This window comes from Zeugodacus cucurbitae, chromosome 6, assembly GCF_028554725.1.
Source record: "Zeugodacus cucurbitae isolate PBARC_wt_2022May chromosome 6, idZeuCucr1.2, whole genome shotgun sequence".
Lineage (NCBI taxonomy): Eukaryota > Metazoa > Arthropoda > Insecta > Diptera > Tephritidae > Zeugodacus > Zeugodacus cucurbitae.
Window position 1 is genome coordinate 61,486,719 of NC_071671.1, and position 17,192 is coordinate 61,503,910.

Genomic DNA, 17,192 nt, shown 5'->3' on the forward strand with positions numbered 1-17,192 from the left:
TATGTTCAAAAAATAGCGGGAATTTTATTTTTTGAAACTTATAGCACTCACTAATATTGGACGTGTTTTTAGGATCTTGGCGATTTTCTTTTGTTAAAAGATCACACTTCGTTGCTTGTTCGAGAATTTTCGGCCCAAAACAATATTATTCATATTCGTCAGACATTGCCATCCGTCTGACTTTTTCCTATTTCCAGAAATAAAGAGAAACTTAAGTGTAGTCGTTTTACAAGCATAGGAGCAATCGTGAATGACCCAAAGGCTTGAGTTTGAGTAGGGTTTCGACGTTTAGAATTTGCATAATATACCCGTAGAAACAAAGTATAGTAGAACTCCAATTATCCGAATTAATGGGGACCGGGACCCATTCGGATAATCAAATATTCGGATAATCGGATTTTTTTTAAATTGCCATTGTAGAGAATAAAAGCTACGTTTTGATATTACACTATTTTTTATTGAATTAAATGAAAGAAACATGAAATTTTCACATGTTTTAAATATAAATAAAATGTACTTATGTACAAGTTTAGAAATAAAAATCATTGTTTTTTAAACATCTCCGCCAATGTAAGCTGTTTTGCGGTCTTCAACCGTTTTCGGGCAGCCAGGTTACGCATTCGCTTGAGCAGTTGCAAGTGGTCACACTCGGGCTGACGCTCCATCCACTTCAAAGCAGTCTCAAGGCCGGCAAATGCTTCACTAGCTGATGGTCCAGCGTCTACTTCAACATCAGCAGAAAGTTCTTCTTCCACTTCCACTTCGTGCGGGGAAGTCAGTGTAGGCACAACGGCAAGTTAAGACAAGTCAAGTCAAGACTTGACGCGCAAACACTGGCTTCGCGGAGGGAAGAATAATAGCGCACTTAGACTTAATAATCGGCGATTCGGATAGTCGGAGTTCGGATTATTGGAGTTCTACTGTAGACGACTAAATAAATGAATTTTCGCGTTAGTTTTATTGCACTCCAATTTTAAAAGCTTTGCTAACGTTTCAAATATTGCAAAAGGTTTATTACGCAAAGTGGGAAACATGTTTTCTTAGTTCTCAACAATTTCTTTAAAAAAAAAATTCCAAAAATATAAAAATCGGTGTCCAATCAGAACAGTTTTACAGATATCAGCTTTATCCTACGTATTATTTTCGTCAACATCAATACGTGATTATCCTACTTCCTACTCTCAGATGTGACAGGTTGTTCAAATTGTGTAAATCCATAAATTGCCTTCTGTGCAGACAATATATTGATTTCATATCAAAATCTTCGAAGCGGAAACATCTTATTAAAAGAACAATTAGGGTCAATTGAAGCTGAGGAACATATACTTTTTGTGTGCCATATATATTATTACCAACATTGTAGTTACAGGCCACCATTATATTATCAATACAGTTTTCAATTACTCTATTATTCGAATCAATATATCACATTTGCAGTATCGATCTATTATTCAGTGAATATTGACTATAATTATAGTATGAATAGTTTACAAGTAAATTAAGTACTTTTATTGTTAAGCATTTGGTTATATTAAATGTTTTCAGCACCCCTGAACACGCAAATCAAACACGCATGCGAAGTTACGGTGGGAACGAGCTCAGTTTTGATACGATAGATCGTCGATCTGCGGTTCGAACGTTTTTACGATCGTACGAAAAAGTTGTATGTCTATTTTAAGAATACTCCGAGCATCTGAGGGAGTTCATTTCATGTATTATGCTTTCTGAAAGTCTTACCATTTGATTTCGATCAGTCTCTTTTGCATTTAGCAAATAATTTTTTTTAGTTGTTTGTTGCTGATAAGACACCTAAATTGTATAGTTTCCTCTGAGCACTGCATTTATTTTTGGAGTCCGCATTTTCCAAGGTCATTTAATTCAATTAGTCATTGTTAACATACTTTTACGTAGACTTTGAGAGATTCCAGCCCATAAGAGACACCCATGCTCACCTAAAGTAATCAAAGATATTTTTGTTCTGAGTAATCACTGAACATTTATCAATCTTATAATACAGTTTTGCCTTGTCCGTTGCTAAATTTAAACTAACCTCAATTTGAATAGGTTAAAGACCTATGAATTTCGAAATTCCATGAAAATAAGAACATTCTTAATATTTTAAAAATATACTGTATTTTATATATAATATATACATATTTACATGTGCTAATTAAAAACAAATAGAAAAAATACACATATTATTATTGTAAATATATATAAATATATAATGTTTTGTGCTTCGAAACACGCAATCCGCTGCTGACTTTTAAAATCGGCGAAAACCTATAAAAGCTGCTGCAAATAACACTCGAATCAATCATTTAATCTGTGCTCTAAAAATTGATTAACAAAATGTATGCACTACTCGTTGTGCTTGTTGCAAATTATTTCAAGTTTTCCGCAACGCAAGCGGATGTTCCCGAAGTGTGTATTGATCAATTGGGTTGCATTGAAGGTATTTATGTAACAGGTAATGATGGGCAACAATACGAGGCATTCTACGGCATACCATATGCAAAATCACCGATCGGTGAATTGCGATTTAAGGTAAGAAAGCTTGAAAGCCTACCGAGAATAGAATATTTCATAGCAAAGCTCATATTTTATTTATATAATAGAATCCTTTACCAGTCGAACCATGGCAGGACAAAATTATGGCCAAGGAACCGAGAGCTGATTGCATTCAATATAACACAATTCCGCCAACACCTATTCTGTATGGTGACGAGGATTGTCTTTACTTGAATTTGTACCGTCCCAAGGTAAAAAAAAGAGCGCTCGAAAAATTTTGTTTTTCAATTATTTCAGCTTTTTTGTAACTTTTAGAATCATACCGCTGAGAAACTGCCAGTTTTATTCTACATACACGGTGGAGCATTGTTTGCGGGCTCTCCAAATCCCTCAAATATTGCGCCTGATTATTTTATGGAAACTAATGAGGTTATATTGGTATTAATCGCATATCGTTTAGGTCCATTTGGTGGGTGCTTTTATTTTATTCGTCGTCCTTCGTTTAAAGTACCCTGTATAATGTATGATAATCTTAATTCTTGTTGTCTGTAGGTTTTCTCAGTACTGGCGACGAGCATATGACCGGTAACTTTGGACTTAAGGACCAGAACATGGCTATGAAATGGGTTCAAAAATATATTAGCGCCTTCGAAGGTGATGCTTCGCGTGTAACTATTTTTGGTCATAGTGCTGGCAGTATTTCTGCACATTTCCACATGTTAAGCCCTGCTTCAAAAGGTATACGATTTGTATATACATATGTATTGATACCCTAGCTTTGGGAATATATTATTTACACTGTAAAAAATTGATTTGTCTTATATCCACAATCTTATAAGAAAATATGGGTTGGTGAATTGCTTACTAATCAATAATATGACTCTTGGAAGGTTTGTTTCGCAATGCTGTATTAATGAGTGGCCAAGCAAATTGTCCTTTCATCCGGAAAATTGATCAGAAATCACAGGTTATTCAATTAGCTACGGGTATGGGAATTACAAATGCAAACAAAATGTCTTCAAGTGAACTAGCTGATGCTCTACGCAATACGCAAGCAACGGATTTGTTAAAGGCTGGTGCTGACCTAAAAATATGGAATTTATACCCCTTCGGTACTTTTCGTACCACCATTGAACAAGAAACATGGCCGGAACCTTTCATAACCGCAGATATGTACAAATTAATTGGAAGCCCAGATATGCCGAAAACTGTGCCATGGATTGGTGGTTATACTTCACCAATTGGAGAAGGTACTGTGATGGCGCTAAGGCTATATTCGGATCTGGCTTTACAAGCGGACTTCAATAAGAACTTTAATGAATTGTTCAAATTAGTTATTGAACTGAGTGGCACCGAATATCCGGAAAGAGTCGATGACGTAATAGAACGTTTAGTAGTGGAATATATGGGTGGCGTACGTGAGTTGAATGAAAACACAATTGATGGCTTTCTCGAGGTAACTATGGAACATAGAAACATATTATATCGAGACATTACTTTCATTTGGTTTATTTTCAATTCCATTTAGCTTTTGGGTGATTGCTTCTTTACTTACCCATTATACAAAACTATAGCTGCGAATGTTTATTCTGGTGGTAGAGCAAATAGTCTAACGGGAATAATTAAATTCGGCTACCGTGGGCCATATACATATTCTGAGATTTTTACAGGCACCTCAAGGAATTTCGGCGCTGTTCACGTTGATGATTTGCTATATCTATTTCGTATGCCCTTCTTAGCTCCAAAAGGATATGCGAAATCAACACTTGAGGCGCAGTTGGTTAAGAGATACGTGGCACTACATGTTGAGTATGCTAAAACTGGGTAAGTACAAACAAAAATGACAGACTGAGCTGTTAGTACTGTGTTATTTTCATGTGTTTAAGTCCTGGTTGGGACAATATTTTGTATTATAAAGCCACTCCTTCACGGTATGTGCTAAAAGAGATTTAAGTCTTTCTCGGAAGATTATCTATTTGTCAAAAAATGAGATTATCGACTAAACTGTTATCAAAATGTAAGCGCCACCTTCGATGACATATTTTTATTTTTGTTTCCAGCAATGTTGAAGCCTTTGATAAAATGAACCCTTGTTCGAAAGATCAGTTTGACCGACATGATGGATCAGGCATTTGCGACTATTTGTCTATTGTCAATGATACGGAATTATTCCATGTCGGGAATGAATGGAATGTGGAACGGATGAAGTTGTGGGAGTATGTTGAAAAAATTCTATTTGATATCTAATGCTATAGTGCTAGAACAAAAATTGTACAAAAACAAAAAAAAAAAGGAATAGTAGTTTGTATTTTGAAAATTGTATATATAATTAAAATTGCACGTAAAAATGGGTTAGAAATATTTATGTATGTCCTATCTTTATCCTGCAGCTTATAGGTAAGTTTTAAAGCCCAAATATCATTTAAATGTCATAACAATGGCTCACAATTAACATACGTTTCAAAATTTAACACAAGGAGTACGATTAATAAGTATATTACTTCCACTCAATGTGAAATCGTCTTCCCAGATCCAGGAAACCCTACAAAAATGTCTTATTTGATTAATCCGGGCCAAATTCGATGTCTTGGAAAAAAATAGAAAACAAGATAAAACAAGTAAGGAAAGGCTAAGTTCGGGTGCGACCGAACATTTTATACTCTCGCAATTTATTGATATAGTTTTATTAAGACAACACACAATTTGATCCAATTTGAAAATCCTATAATTAGGTATATGAGAGCTAGGGGAAGTTACACTATTAGAAGAAAAATATTTCCTCTAAATTAAATTAAGACACCTGAGAGATTTAACAAAATTTTCGGTGAAAAATTACCATGGGGCACTGAATTTTTCATATTCGATATTCGGGGCTTTGGAAAGTTATGGTCCGATTTCGACAATTTTTACACAAGTGATGCCACAGATCATATACAGTATTTGTGTAAAATTTTATTTCGCTATCTTCATAGGTTCCTTATGTATATACTATAAAGTGAAGAAATAAGATGGAGTTCAAAATTGAGCTACATGGGAAGTTGATGTGGTTGTGAACCGATTTCATCCACACGTGTCATCAGGGTGTCAAGAAAATATTATATACCGAATTTCATTCGAATCGGTCGATTAGTTCCTGAGATATGATTTTTGACCCCTAAGTGGGCAATGCCACGCCTATTTTCCATTTTGTAGAAAAATCTGAGTGCAGCATCCTTCTGCAATTCCATCTGTAAAGTTTAGTGTTTCTGACGTTTTTCGTTAGTGAGTTAACCCACTTCTAGTAATTTTCAACCTAACTTTTGTATGGGAGGTGGGGGTGGTTATTATCCGATTTATTTCATTTTTGGACTGTTTTAAGAAGTGGTCAAAAAAACGACTGCAGAAAGTTTGGTTTACATAGCTCTATTGGTTTGCGAGATATGTGCAAAAAACTTATATCCAAATATGTATGTCCCTTCATAATGCGATCCTTTGTACCAAATTTTATTTCCATAGCTTTATTTATGGCTTAGTTATGGCACTTTATGTGTTTTCGGCTTTCGCCATTTTTCTCAATTTTAACTCAAGTTATCCGTTGCACGGACGGACGGACGGATATACAGACATTCGGATTTTGACTCGTCTCGTCACCCTGATCATTTTGATATATATAACCCTATATCTAACTTGTTTAGTTTTTGACTTATAAACAACAGTTATGTGAACAAAACTATAATACTCTCTTAGCGACTTTTGTTGCGAGAGTATAAAAATTTGTGTATTCAAAATAGTTCTCTAAACAAATTTTTGAAAAAAATGTTTAAATTTTTATTATTAAATTTTTTAAAATATTCATATATTTTTGTAGATACATTCGGGCTTCAGAAAATCATTTTTATGACATGCACCCTATTGCTCAAAACGTGCTCGTTTAGCTAATTTGTTTCCAATTGCTGCGAATATCTGCATAAATTTGTTTATCTATAACGCGATTTACAAAGTCACATTTGTGCTACATTTACCGACCTAATTACTTCTGGTTCAGTATAAAAGTTTTAAGTAAGTTGGATTTTAAACAAATTGCTTCTACTAGTATATCTATCAATATCTATCGAAGTGTCGCAGTGATGAAAGGAATTATATTGTGGTTAACATTTTTGGTGTTTTGTTCGAATTTGGATCCGATACGAGCCAGTTCGCCGACGGTATGCTTTGACGGTTTATCCTGTGTGCACGGCAAGTATATGGCCGGTTATGATAGTTATTCGTTTGAAGCCTTCCTGGGTATACCGTATGCCAAACCACCCATCGGTAATTTGAGATTTAGTGTAAGTAAAAAGTGAATGCGTCTCACAAGCAATGCTTGAGTGTAACTGTATTAAAATACATATATAATCTAATTTAAGAATCCTGAAGAAGCTGAACTTTGGGATGGCACTTTGTCAGCATTACGTCCCAAGCCGGATTGTATACAGCGTGATTATTCCACTACATTAAAAACGATCAGCGGTTCAGAGGATTGTCTGTACTTGAACATATATCGCCCATTGGTAACTAATATATGCTAAATTTGGTTGGCCTATATTTTTGTTTTACAGTAGCATATCCGTTTATATTTATAGCAACGTGCCGGTGGGAAATTGCCAGTAATGTTTTACATACATAGTGGTGATTTTTCCTCTGGTTCACCGAGTCCAGACAGTGTAGGACCCCAATATTTTATGGATACGAATGACGTAATTTTGGTAGTGCCAGCTTATCGCGTGGGTCCATTTGGTAAGTGATACAACGTTTTGCTGAAAACCACAACATATTATCACACTAGAGCGTAGTCTCGGTTCTAATTGATAGAAACTTCCTGGTTGGCAATTTCCCATCATACCACCATCAATTTTGAATTTTGTCTGATTCGTTTACTTTGCAATTTAGAAATTAATAAGCAATGAAGATACCGGAATAAAACTTTGAACAAATTTCTATAAAAACTCGATTCATCATCAGTCATCTTATTGAAATTACAAATATACATTACGAGAGTATAAAATGTTCGGTTACACCGAATTTAGACTTCCTTTCTTGTTAATTTTAATATTATCTATGTATGTTACTTAACAGGTTTCTTATCTACGAATGATACGGAGATGACGGGAAATTATGGTCTTAAAGATCAGCATTTAGCACTGAAATGGGTTAACAAGTATATATCGGCTTTTGGTGGTGACCCCAACAGTGTGACAATTTTCGGACATAGCGCTGGTGCTGTATCGGTTCATTTACACTTACTTAATGGACATACAAATGGTAATTCCTAAAGACAATAAGAATATATGTATGTTCTATTTGGAAACAATATCTTATGTTCACAGATTCTGCTCTATTCCAAAACGCTATTATGATGAGTGGTGTCGCAAACTCCCCATTCGCTGTGCCTTTAAGTGATCCAAAAGGTCAAGTCATTAAATTGGCTAAAGCTGCTGGTGTGAGTGAAGCTGAGTACTTAAGTTCGGCTGGTTTGGTTCAAGCATTGCGTTCAATCAAGCCAAAAACTTTGCTACGAGCTGTCGATGATCTTAAACTTTGGAATGTGCATCCGCTTGTAACATTCCGTCCGAATATTGAAAATGTCAATTGGCCTGGTGCATTCTTGACAAATAAGCAAAATACAAAAAATCCACAAATATCAATTGGAAAGTGCCATAACGTAACTTGGATCGTTGGTAATGTACCGGCCAAGGGTGAGGGTTTGGGTATAGCACTTCGATTGGTAAGTGATACGAAATTACAAAAGGAATTCAATAGTAACTTCACCAAGTCGCTAAGCATTATATTGGATTTACCTGCGAAGTGTGACACAAAAGATAATATAGATTCATTGGTAACTGAGTATATGGAGGGTAGATACAAACTGAATGATTATACATTAAATGGCTTTTTGGAGGTAAATAAATATAAAATATTCACGCATGAAGTAATTATATTTAATATACGTTTCCTTTTTAGCTTTTGGGAGATGCAGTTTTTATTCATCCAACATACAAACTTCTTGAGAGTAATATCAATTCTTCACGCGATGATTTTGGAGGAATAATAAAGTTTGACTACCGCGGACCCTATTCATTTTCGAAAATATATTCAAACAGCTTAAAGGATTTCGGTACTGCACACGCAGATGATTCGTTATTCCTGTTTGAAGGACCACGAGGAGTATCACATCGCTACCCAAAGAGGTCTCCTGAGGCAGCTTTGGTTAAACGTTATGTACGCCTGTTTCAGAGTTTTGCCTCAACTGGGTAAGTGAATCTAAGTATAGTTTTTTTTGTATCAGTATCATATTCTCGTTCTTTCAGTTATGCTGACATCCAAGAATGTACTGATAACGATTTTCCGAATAATTGCAATTATTTGTCTATAGTGAATGATGATGATGAACCATTCCAAACTGGAAATACTTGGAATACTAAGCGAATGAACATTTGGGATAAAGTATATCAAAATTGCTAAATTGCCAAATATTGCAATAAAACCGAATATAAAGTTGTACTTGTTATTGTACATATGAATGTGATAATGGGGCATAAACATGTTTGGTCTAACTTTGGTCTCGACGACTAATTGATTCAATAAAGTACGGTAATATAGTTTATTGATTATTTTGCTATGTTCGAGGTAGTTGGAGAATATTATTCCACGTGAAACCTAAAAAATATTGCCAAAGATCTGTCCAGCTTACTCAATAGTTACTATCTGAATCGAAAGATCATTTGCTCTCTTTTTGCTTTGATTACATTTTCTGAACCTTTGTTTTGAAAGAGCTTTCATAACTGAACTCTCAAAGAATTCAGTTACCAGATATACATAAATTAGGAATTATATGATATTGTCGTTATTCTGATTCAGATCAAAAGCATTGGAAACGAACTATTTTTATACTCTCGCAAAAACAAAACCTTTTTTTGGATACGTCATGGGAGAAGAGGTAGAATTTTCTCAATATACCGTTTAAATATGTTTTATTGACCCGATTTCACTCATTTTTGGCACGGAAACATATTATTAGAAGCAAAATATTCCCTCTGAATTTCTTCAAAATATCTGAGAGACTTACCGATATTTTCGGTAAAAAATTTATTCGAAACTCTGAGGTCCTTATGTTCCTTATATGGGGCCTTGAATACTTATGGTCCGATTTTTAAAAGGGCGATGCCACTCTAAAATTGCAGTATTTGTGCAAAGTGCTCTTCCGATATCTTCACTAGCGATTCAGATCGACTTCAAAGTTCTCGTATATTGGAGGTAGGCGTGATTGTAAACCGATTTGGACAATTTTCATAACATATTATTAAGAAGCCAGGAAGATATGAGCAGAATTTAATTGGAATTTGTCGAGTAGTTTCGGAGATATGGTTTTTGTCCCGTAACTGGGCGGAGCCAAAAAATCAAATTATGTATACCAATTCAAATGCAGAGCTGCACCACCATCTGTATAATGAAATTTAAGGTTTCCTTACTGGTTTACCTTACTGAATTAAAGCATTTTTAGGAGTTTTCTGCATAGCCTTTGTATGGGAAAGTACCTGAAGAAAAAGACCCCTGAGAGTTTCGGTGATATAGCTTTAGTAGTTTACGAGATTGTACCATATTTCAAAAAGTTGTTTTTTATGCTCTCGCAACAAAGTCTCTTAGTTATAGTTTTGTGCACATAACGGTTGTTTGTAAGTCATAAAACTAAACGAGTTAGATATAGAGTTATATATGCCAAAATCATCAGGGTGATGAGACAAGTTGAAATGCGAATGTCTATCTGTCCGTCCAGGCAACAGATAAATTTAGTAAAAATTAAGATATCTTGACGAAACTTGAAACACATCCTTGGGACCGCGAAAACGTTGCTATTAAAAATTGGCGAAATCCGACTACTGCCACGCCCACAAAATGGCGGAAATCGAAAACACATAAAGTGTCATAACTAAACCATAAATAAGATATAAAAGTAAGATTTGGTACAAAGGATCTCACGAGGAAGGGTCATAATTGGATGTATTATATTTTTTTGGAGAAGTGGGCGTGGTTCCCACTAAGTCTTTTGTATATATTTCGCATCATTTCTCTCAAGTACCCCATCACACACCACTAAATGAGTTAACTCACTAACAAAAAACGTCAGAAACACTAATTTGTATAGAATAAATGACAGAAAGGAACTGCACTCAGATTTAAAAAAAATGAAAAATAAGTCTATCGTCGCGCACTTATGGGTCAAAAACCATATCTCAGAATCTACTCGACCGATTTCAATGAAATGCGGTATATACACTGATGACACGGATGAAAAGTGGGCGAAATCGGTTCACAACCACGACTACATTCCAAATAACTAAATTTTGAATTCCATCTGATTCCTTCACTTTATAATGTATACATAAGGAACCGATGAAAATAGCGGAATAAAACTTTACCTAAATACTGTATTTGAGGTGTGGCATCAATTGTGGAAAACTTGTCTAAATCGGACTATAACTTTTCAATACCCCGGATATCGAACATGAAGAACTCAGTGCCTAAGGGTAATTTTTCACCGAAAATATCGTTAAATCTCTCAGATTTTTTAATTTTATTCCGAAAGATTTTTTTTCTTCTAATAGTGTGTCTTCTTTACCAAAAATTGTTAAAATCGTGTCCCCCTAGCTCCAATATACCTTATTTTCGGATTAACAAACTTCCGGTGGGCTTTATAGTCTTGGATATAGTGCACCTTGATGGTGAAAATTGGTGAAATTGGTTCAGGAATTACCTCAGCCCTCATATGGGTCAAATTTTGTGTTATCTTAATAAAACTATATCAATAAATTGCGAGAGTATAAAATGTTCGGTTGCACCCGAACTTAGCCTTTCCTTACTTATTTTTTCTTAAAGATAAGCCTATATCCTAAAACCCACCTAATATGAATTCAACTTTACAGATTTTCAGCAAAAAATACTTATTTCAGCTATTCGGGCCGAGTTTGAGTGTTAATGATAAAAAGTAAATGATTTTAAATATACATATCTCTCTAATATAATTTAAATAAATAGCTTTTTCTTATTTTAGTTTTAGTAAACACTCAGGTTAATGTTCAAAATGTGCTCAGTTAGCTAATTAATTTGAAATCGTTACGAAGATCTGCATAAATTTGTTTATCTATGACGGGGATATACATATATATTTTCTTAGAGCCAAATGCTCACATTTGCAATTACGGCCTAATTACTTCTGGTTTAGTTTAAATGTTTTCGATAAAGTTTGATTTTTAAAGGAATTATATTGTGGTTAACAGTTTTGGTGTTTTGTTTGAATTTGAGTCCGATACGATCCAGTTTGCCGAAAGTATGCTTTGATAGCTATTCTTTTAATTTAATAAGAGTTTAATTTAATAAGAGTAGTGTAAGTAAAAAGTGAATGCGTCTCACAAGCATTGTTTGAGTGTAACTGTATTAAAATGTATAATCAAATTTAAGAATCCTGAAGAAGCTGAACTCTGGGATGGCACCGATTGTATACCGCGCAATAATGACAGTGCATTAAAACCGATAACCGGTTCAGAGAATTGTCTGTACTTGAACATATATCGCCCATTGGTAACTAATACTAAATTTAGTTGACCTATATTTTGGTTTTTCAATTGCATATCAGTTTATTTTTATAGCAGCGTGCCGATGGGAAATTGCCAGTAATGTTTTACATACCAGCTTATCGCTTGGGTCCATTTGGTAAGTGATATGAGATTTCGAATAATAATTCTTTATTTTGATATTAAATTGATAATATTAATATTTTATACTCTCGGTACATGTCGTGCAATAGTTTTGCTCACCTAACGGTTGTTAGGGTTATACTTATATATCAAAATGATCAATATGTCTACCAAAGCTACATAAACCAAATTTATAGGGGCTATTTCCCATCATGCGTCTATAAAATGGGTGAAATCGGATAATAATCATGATTACGGATTTATTGGTAACAGAATATATGGACGGTAGATACGAATTGAATGATTATACATTGAATGGCTTTTTGAAGGTAAATATATATAAAATATACACGCATGAAGTAATTATATTTAATTTTTGTTTGTGTTGTTTTATTTCAACAACATACAAACTTCTAGCGAGTAATATCAATTCTTCACGCGATGATTTTAGAGGAATAATAAGTTTTGACTACCGCGGGTCTTATACATATTCGAAAATATACTCAAATAGCTTAAAAGATTTCGGCACTGCACACATAGATGATTTGTTATTCCTGTTTGAAGGACCACGAGGAGTATCACATCGCTACCCAAAGAGGTCTCCTGAGGCAGCTTTGGTTAAACGTTATGTACGCCTGTTTCAGACTTTTGCCTCAACTGGGTAAGTGAATCTAAGTATAGTTTTTTTTGTATCAGTATCATATTCTCGTTCTTTCAGTCATACTGGTATCCAAGAATGTAACGATTTTCCAAATAATTGCAATTATTTGTCGATAGTGGATGATGATGAACCATTCCAAACTGGAAATACTTGGAACACTCAACGAATGAACATTTGGGATGATGTGTATACAAATTGCTAAATTGCTTTTTTATTGCAATAAAACCGAATATACAGTTATACTTGTAACTGTATGAGGCTTAAATATTTTGGGTCTAACTTTGGTCCCGACCACCAATCGATCCAATAAGCAAGGTAATATTTTTTACTGATTATTTTGCTGTGTTCAAGGTAGTCGGCGGGTATTATTCCTCGTGGAACCTAAAAAAATTCTTTGGTTACTTACTCAATAGGTACTATCTGAATCGAAGTATAATTTGCGCTCTTTTCTTCTTTGAGTACATTTTCTGAGCCTTTGTTTTGAAAGAGCTTTGATAATCGAATTTCTTGAGAGTTCAGTTGACAGTTATACATACTTATGCGTAAAAAGAGCGCCCGAAAGAGTTTCGTATTTTGGGGCATTTTAGAAAAGCTCGAATCGCTAATAAATAATTTAAAAGTAGTTTGAATATTTATAATTTGAAAAGTTAATTTATTTTGAGCTGACCTCGTACTCGAGTATATAGACAAATAAGTATATACTCGTATAATTAGTCTAAAAATCAAATGTCTGTTTCGACTAGACAATTAATCATTTGTACAATCTTTGCTTAGACCTACTACAAATGTCATGAGCTTATTCAAAAACAATTAGTTGTTTTTTTTTATAAGAATCAGCATGTTTCCAAACATTCACCAAACTGATATTCACACATTCAGGGAACCCAGTATATATGATTTATTTGACCTATAAGGCTAAATTTGATTGCTTTCACAATAATAAACCAAATTTTTAATTATTTTATAATACAATTATAAATAACTAAAAATAACCTTTTCTATTTTGGTTTTATAACACACGCACCCTAATGTTTAAAATATGCTAATTTATTTGAAATCGTTACGAAGATCTGCATAAATTTGTTTATCTATAACGTTACATTTGCAATTACGGCCTAATTACTTCTGGTTTAGTATAAAAGATTTGAGTTGAGTTTGATTTTTTAACAAATTGCTTTTTCTCGTATCTTTACCAGTATCTTTCGAAGTGTCGCAGTAATGAAAGGAATTCTATTGTGGTTAACATTTTTGGTGTTTTATTCGAATGTGGGTCCGATAAAAGCCAGTTTGCCGAAGGTATGCTTCGACGGTTTATCCTGTGTGCTCGGCAGGTATATGTCCGGTTATGATAGTTATTCATTTGAAGCCTTCCTGGGTATACCGTATGCCAAACCACCCATCGGTAATTTGAGATTTAGTGTAAGTAAAAAGTGAATGCGTCTCACAAACAATGCTTGAGTGTAACTGTATTAAAATGAATAATCTAATTTAAGAATCCTGAAGAAGCTGAACTCTGGGATGGCACCGTGTCAGCATTATATCCAAAGCCAGATTGTATACAGCGTGATTATATTAGTGAATTAAAACCGATAACCGGTTCAGAGGATTGTCTGTACTTGAACATATATCGTCCATTGGTAACTAATACTAACTATATACTAAATTTATTGGACCTACATTTTGATTTCAAATTAACATGTCCGCTTATGTTTGTAGCATCGAGCCGGTGGGAAATTGCCAGTAATGTTTTACATACACGGTGGTGGATTTTTCAGTGGTTCACCGAGTCCAGACAGTGTAGGACCACAATATTTTATGGATACGAATGACGTAATTCTGGTAGTGCCTGCTTATCGCTTGGGTCCATTTGGTAAGTGATATAAGATTTCGAATAATAATTCTTTATTTTGATATTAAATTGATAATATTAATATCTTATACTCTCGGTACATGTCGTACAGAGTATAATAGTTTTGCTCACCTAACGGTTGTTAGGGTTATACTTATATATCAAAATGATCAATATGTCTACCAAAGCTACATAAACCAAATTTATAGGAGCCATTTCCCATCATGCGTCTATAAAATGGGTGAAATCGGATAATAATCATGCTCATCCCCATATATATAAAGGTTATGTTGCAAACTACTAAAAGTACATTGACCCGTAACGAAAACAGTTCGAAAAACTTTTACAGAAGATATGATGGGACAGAGCTGCAATCAGCTTTATAAAAAAAATGATAAATGGCTGTGGCGTCGTGCACTTTTGGCTCACAAACCAATGATTTATCAATATAATTCGTTCACTTTGCAATATATAAATTAAGAACCAATGAAGATACTCGAAATATATTTGTACAAAATCTCTTTCGTTTACAAATTTTCGAAATCGGACTATAACTTTTCAAGCTCCTTGATATCGAATATGAAAACCAAAGTGCCTGTCACCGAAAATTTCGGTAAATCTTTCAGATATTTGATCGAAATTCTTATGGAATATTTTTGTTTTAATCATGAGCCTCTGTGTCAGAAATCGGTTAAAATATGATCATTATTTCCTATACCTCCAATTGCGAGAGTATCAAATACTCGATTATACCCGAATTTTAATAATATGTATGTGTGTTATTCTCAACAGGTTTCTTATCTACGAACGACACGGAGATGACGGGAAATTTTGGCCTTAAAGATCAGAATTTAGCACTAAAATGGGTTAACAAGTATATATCGGCTTTTGGTGGTGACCCCAACAGTGTGACAATTTTCGGCCATAGCGCTGGTGCTGCTGCTGTTCATTTACACTTAGTGACTAGAGATAAAAAGGGTAAGCCCAAAGATATAATGAATATCTGTTTTATTTGGAACCTCCGTTCTTATTTTCACAGCCTCACCGCTATTCCATAACGCGGTTATGATGAGTGGTGTCGCAAACTCACCATTCGCTGTGCCTTTAAGTGATCCAAGAGGACAAGTGATTAAATTGGCTAAAGCTGCTGGTGTGAGTGAAGCTGAGTACTTAAGTTCGGCTGGTTTGGTTCAAGCATTGCGTTCAATCAAGCCTAAAACTTTGCTTCGAGCTGTCGATGATCTTAAACTTTGGAATGTGTATCCGTTTGTAACATTCCGTCCGAATATTGAAAATGTCAATTGGCCTGGTGCATTCTTAACAAAGGAGCAAGATACAAAAGATCCACAGATACCGTTTGGAATGTGCCATGAAGTACCTTGGTTTGTTGGTAATGTTCCAGCCAAAGGTGAGGGTTTGGTTGTAGCACTTCGATTGGCAACTGATAAGAAATTACGTAAGGATTTCAATAGTAACTTTAACAAGTCGCTAAGCAATATATTGGATTTACCTGCGAAGTGTGACACAAAAGATAATATAGCTTTATTGGTAACTGAGTATATGGGCGATAGCTATGAACTGAATGATTACACATTAAATGGGTTTTTGGAGGTAAATAAATATAAAATATTCACGCATGAAGTAAATATATTTAATTTTTGTTTGTTTTGTTTTGTTTTAGCTTTTGGGAGATGCGTATTTCATTTACCCAACATACAAACTTCTAGCGAGTAATATCAATTCTTCACGCGATGATTTTAGAGGAATAATAAATTTTGACTACCGCGGGCCTTATTCATATTCGAAAATATTTTCAAATAGCTTAAAGGATTTCGGTACTACACATGCTGATGATTCGTTATTCCTGTTTGAAGGACCACGAGGAGTATCACATAGTTATTCAAAGAGGTCTCCTGAGGCAGCTTTGGTTAAACGTTATGTACGACTGTTTCAGACTTTTGCCTCAACTGGGTAAGTGAATCTAAGTACAATTTTTCGTTTGAGTGTCATGTTCTCTTTTTTTCAGTCATGCTGGTATCCAAGAATGTAACGATTTTCCAAATAATTGCAATTATTTGTCGATATTGGATGATGATGAACCTTTCCAAACTGGAAATACTTGGAATACTCAACGAATGAACACTTGGGATAAAGTATATCAAAATTGCTAAAATGCTTTTTTATTTGCAATAAAACCGAATATAAAGTTGTACTTGTTAATGTATATGATAATGAGGCTCAAACATTTTTGGTATAACTTTTTCCTGAAGCCACGGACGGAATATGGGCGGAATTGAAGCCACGCCTACTTCCCATATAATTCAATCTTCAGATAGAATTCACTGATTCATTCACTTTATAATATATATGTACATTAGGAACCAATGGAGATAGCGGAATAACACTTTAGAAAAAACTGTATTCGAGCTGTGACATCACTTGTGGAAAAATTGTCGAAAAG

At 34.5% G+C, this 17,192-nt stretch overlaps 2 protein-coding genes and 1 long non-coding RNA gene across 3 annotated transcripts; all 3 read left to right on the plus strand.

Moving 5' to 3' along the window:
* The first annotated feature begins 2,306 nt into the window (after positions 1-2,306).
* On the plus strand, positions 2,307-4,872 carry LOC105209244 (juvenile hormone esterase). The gene is made up of 7 exons (XM_011179551.3): positions 2,307-2,547; positions 2,619-2,762; positions 2,827-2,980; positions 3,064-3,249; positions 3,402-3,967; positions 4,040-4,335; positions 4,572-4,872. Exons 1-7 carry the CDS (start codon positions 2,353-2,355, stop codon positions 4,756-4,758), a joined length of 1,728 nt encoding a protein of 575 aa, XP_011177853.2. The 5' UTR covers positions 2,307-2,352; the 3' UTR covers positions 4,759-4,872.
* Positions 4,873-6,534: 1,662 nt separating this feature from the next.
* On the plus strand, positions 6,535-16,943 carry LOC105209246 (uncharacterized). The gene is made up of 18 exons (XM_054233501.1): positions 6,535-6,818; positions 6,897-7,040; positions 7,113-7,266; positions 7,606-7,791; positions 7,857-8,428; positions 8,491-8,780; positions 8,838-8,973; positions 11,986-12,105; positions 12,174-12,237; positions 12,762-12,882; positions 12,940-13,068; positions 14,058-14,301; positions 14,376-14,519; positions 14,599-14,752; positions 15,524-15,709; positions 15,771-16,342; positions 16,413-16,702; positions 16,758-16,943. The coding sequence occupies exons 1-18, from the start codon at positions 6,618-6,620 to the stop codon at positions 16,900-16,902; spliced, it is 3,852 nt and encodes a 1,283-aa protein (XP_054089476.1). The 5' UTR covers positions 6,535-6,617; the 3' UTR covers positions 16,903-16,943.
* LOC128922527 (uncharacterized) lies at positions 11,750-13,393 on the plus strand. Its single transcript, XR_008471744.1, has 6 exons — positions 11,750-11,911; positions 11,986-12,105; positions 12,174-12,237; positions 12,332-12,550; positions 12,639-12,882; positions 12,940-13,393. It is a non-coding gene; the product is annotated as an uncharacterized LOC128922527 (long non-coding RNA).
* Positions 16,944-17,192: the final 249 nt, after the last annotated feature.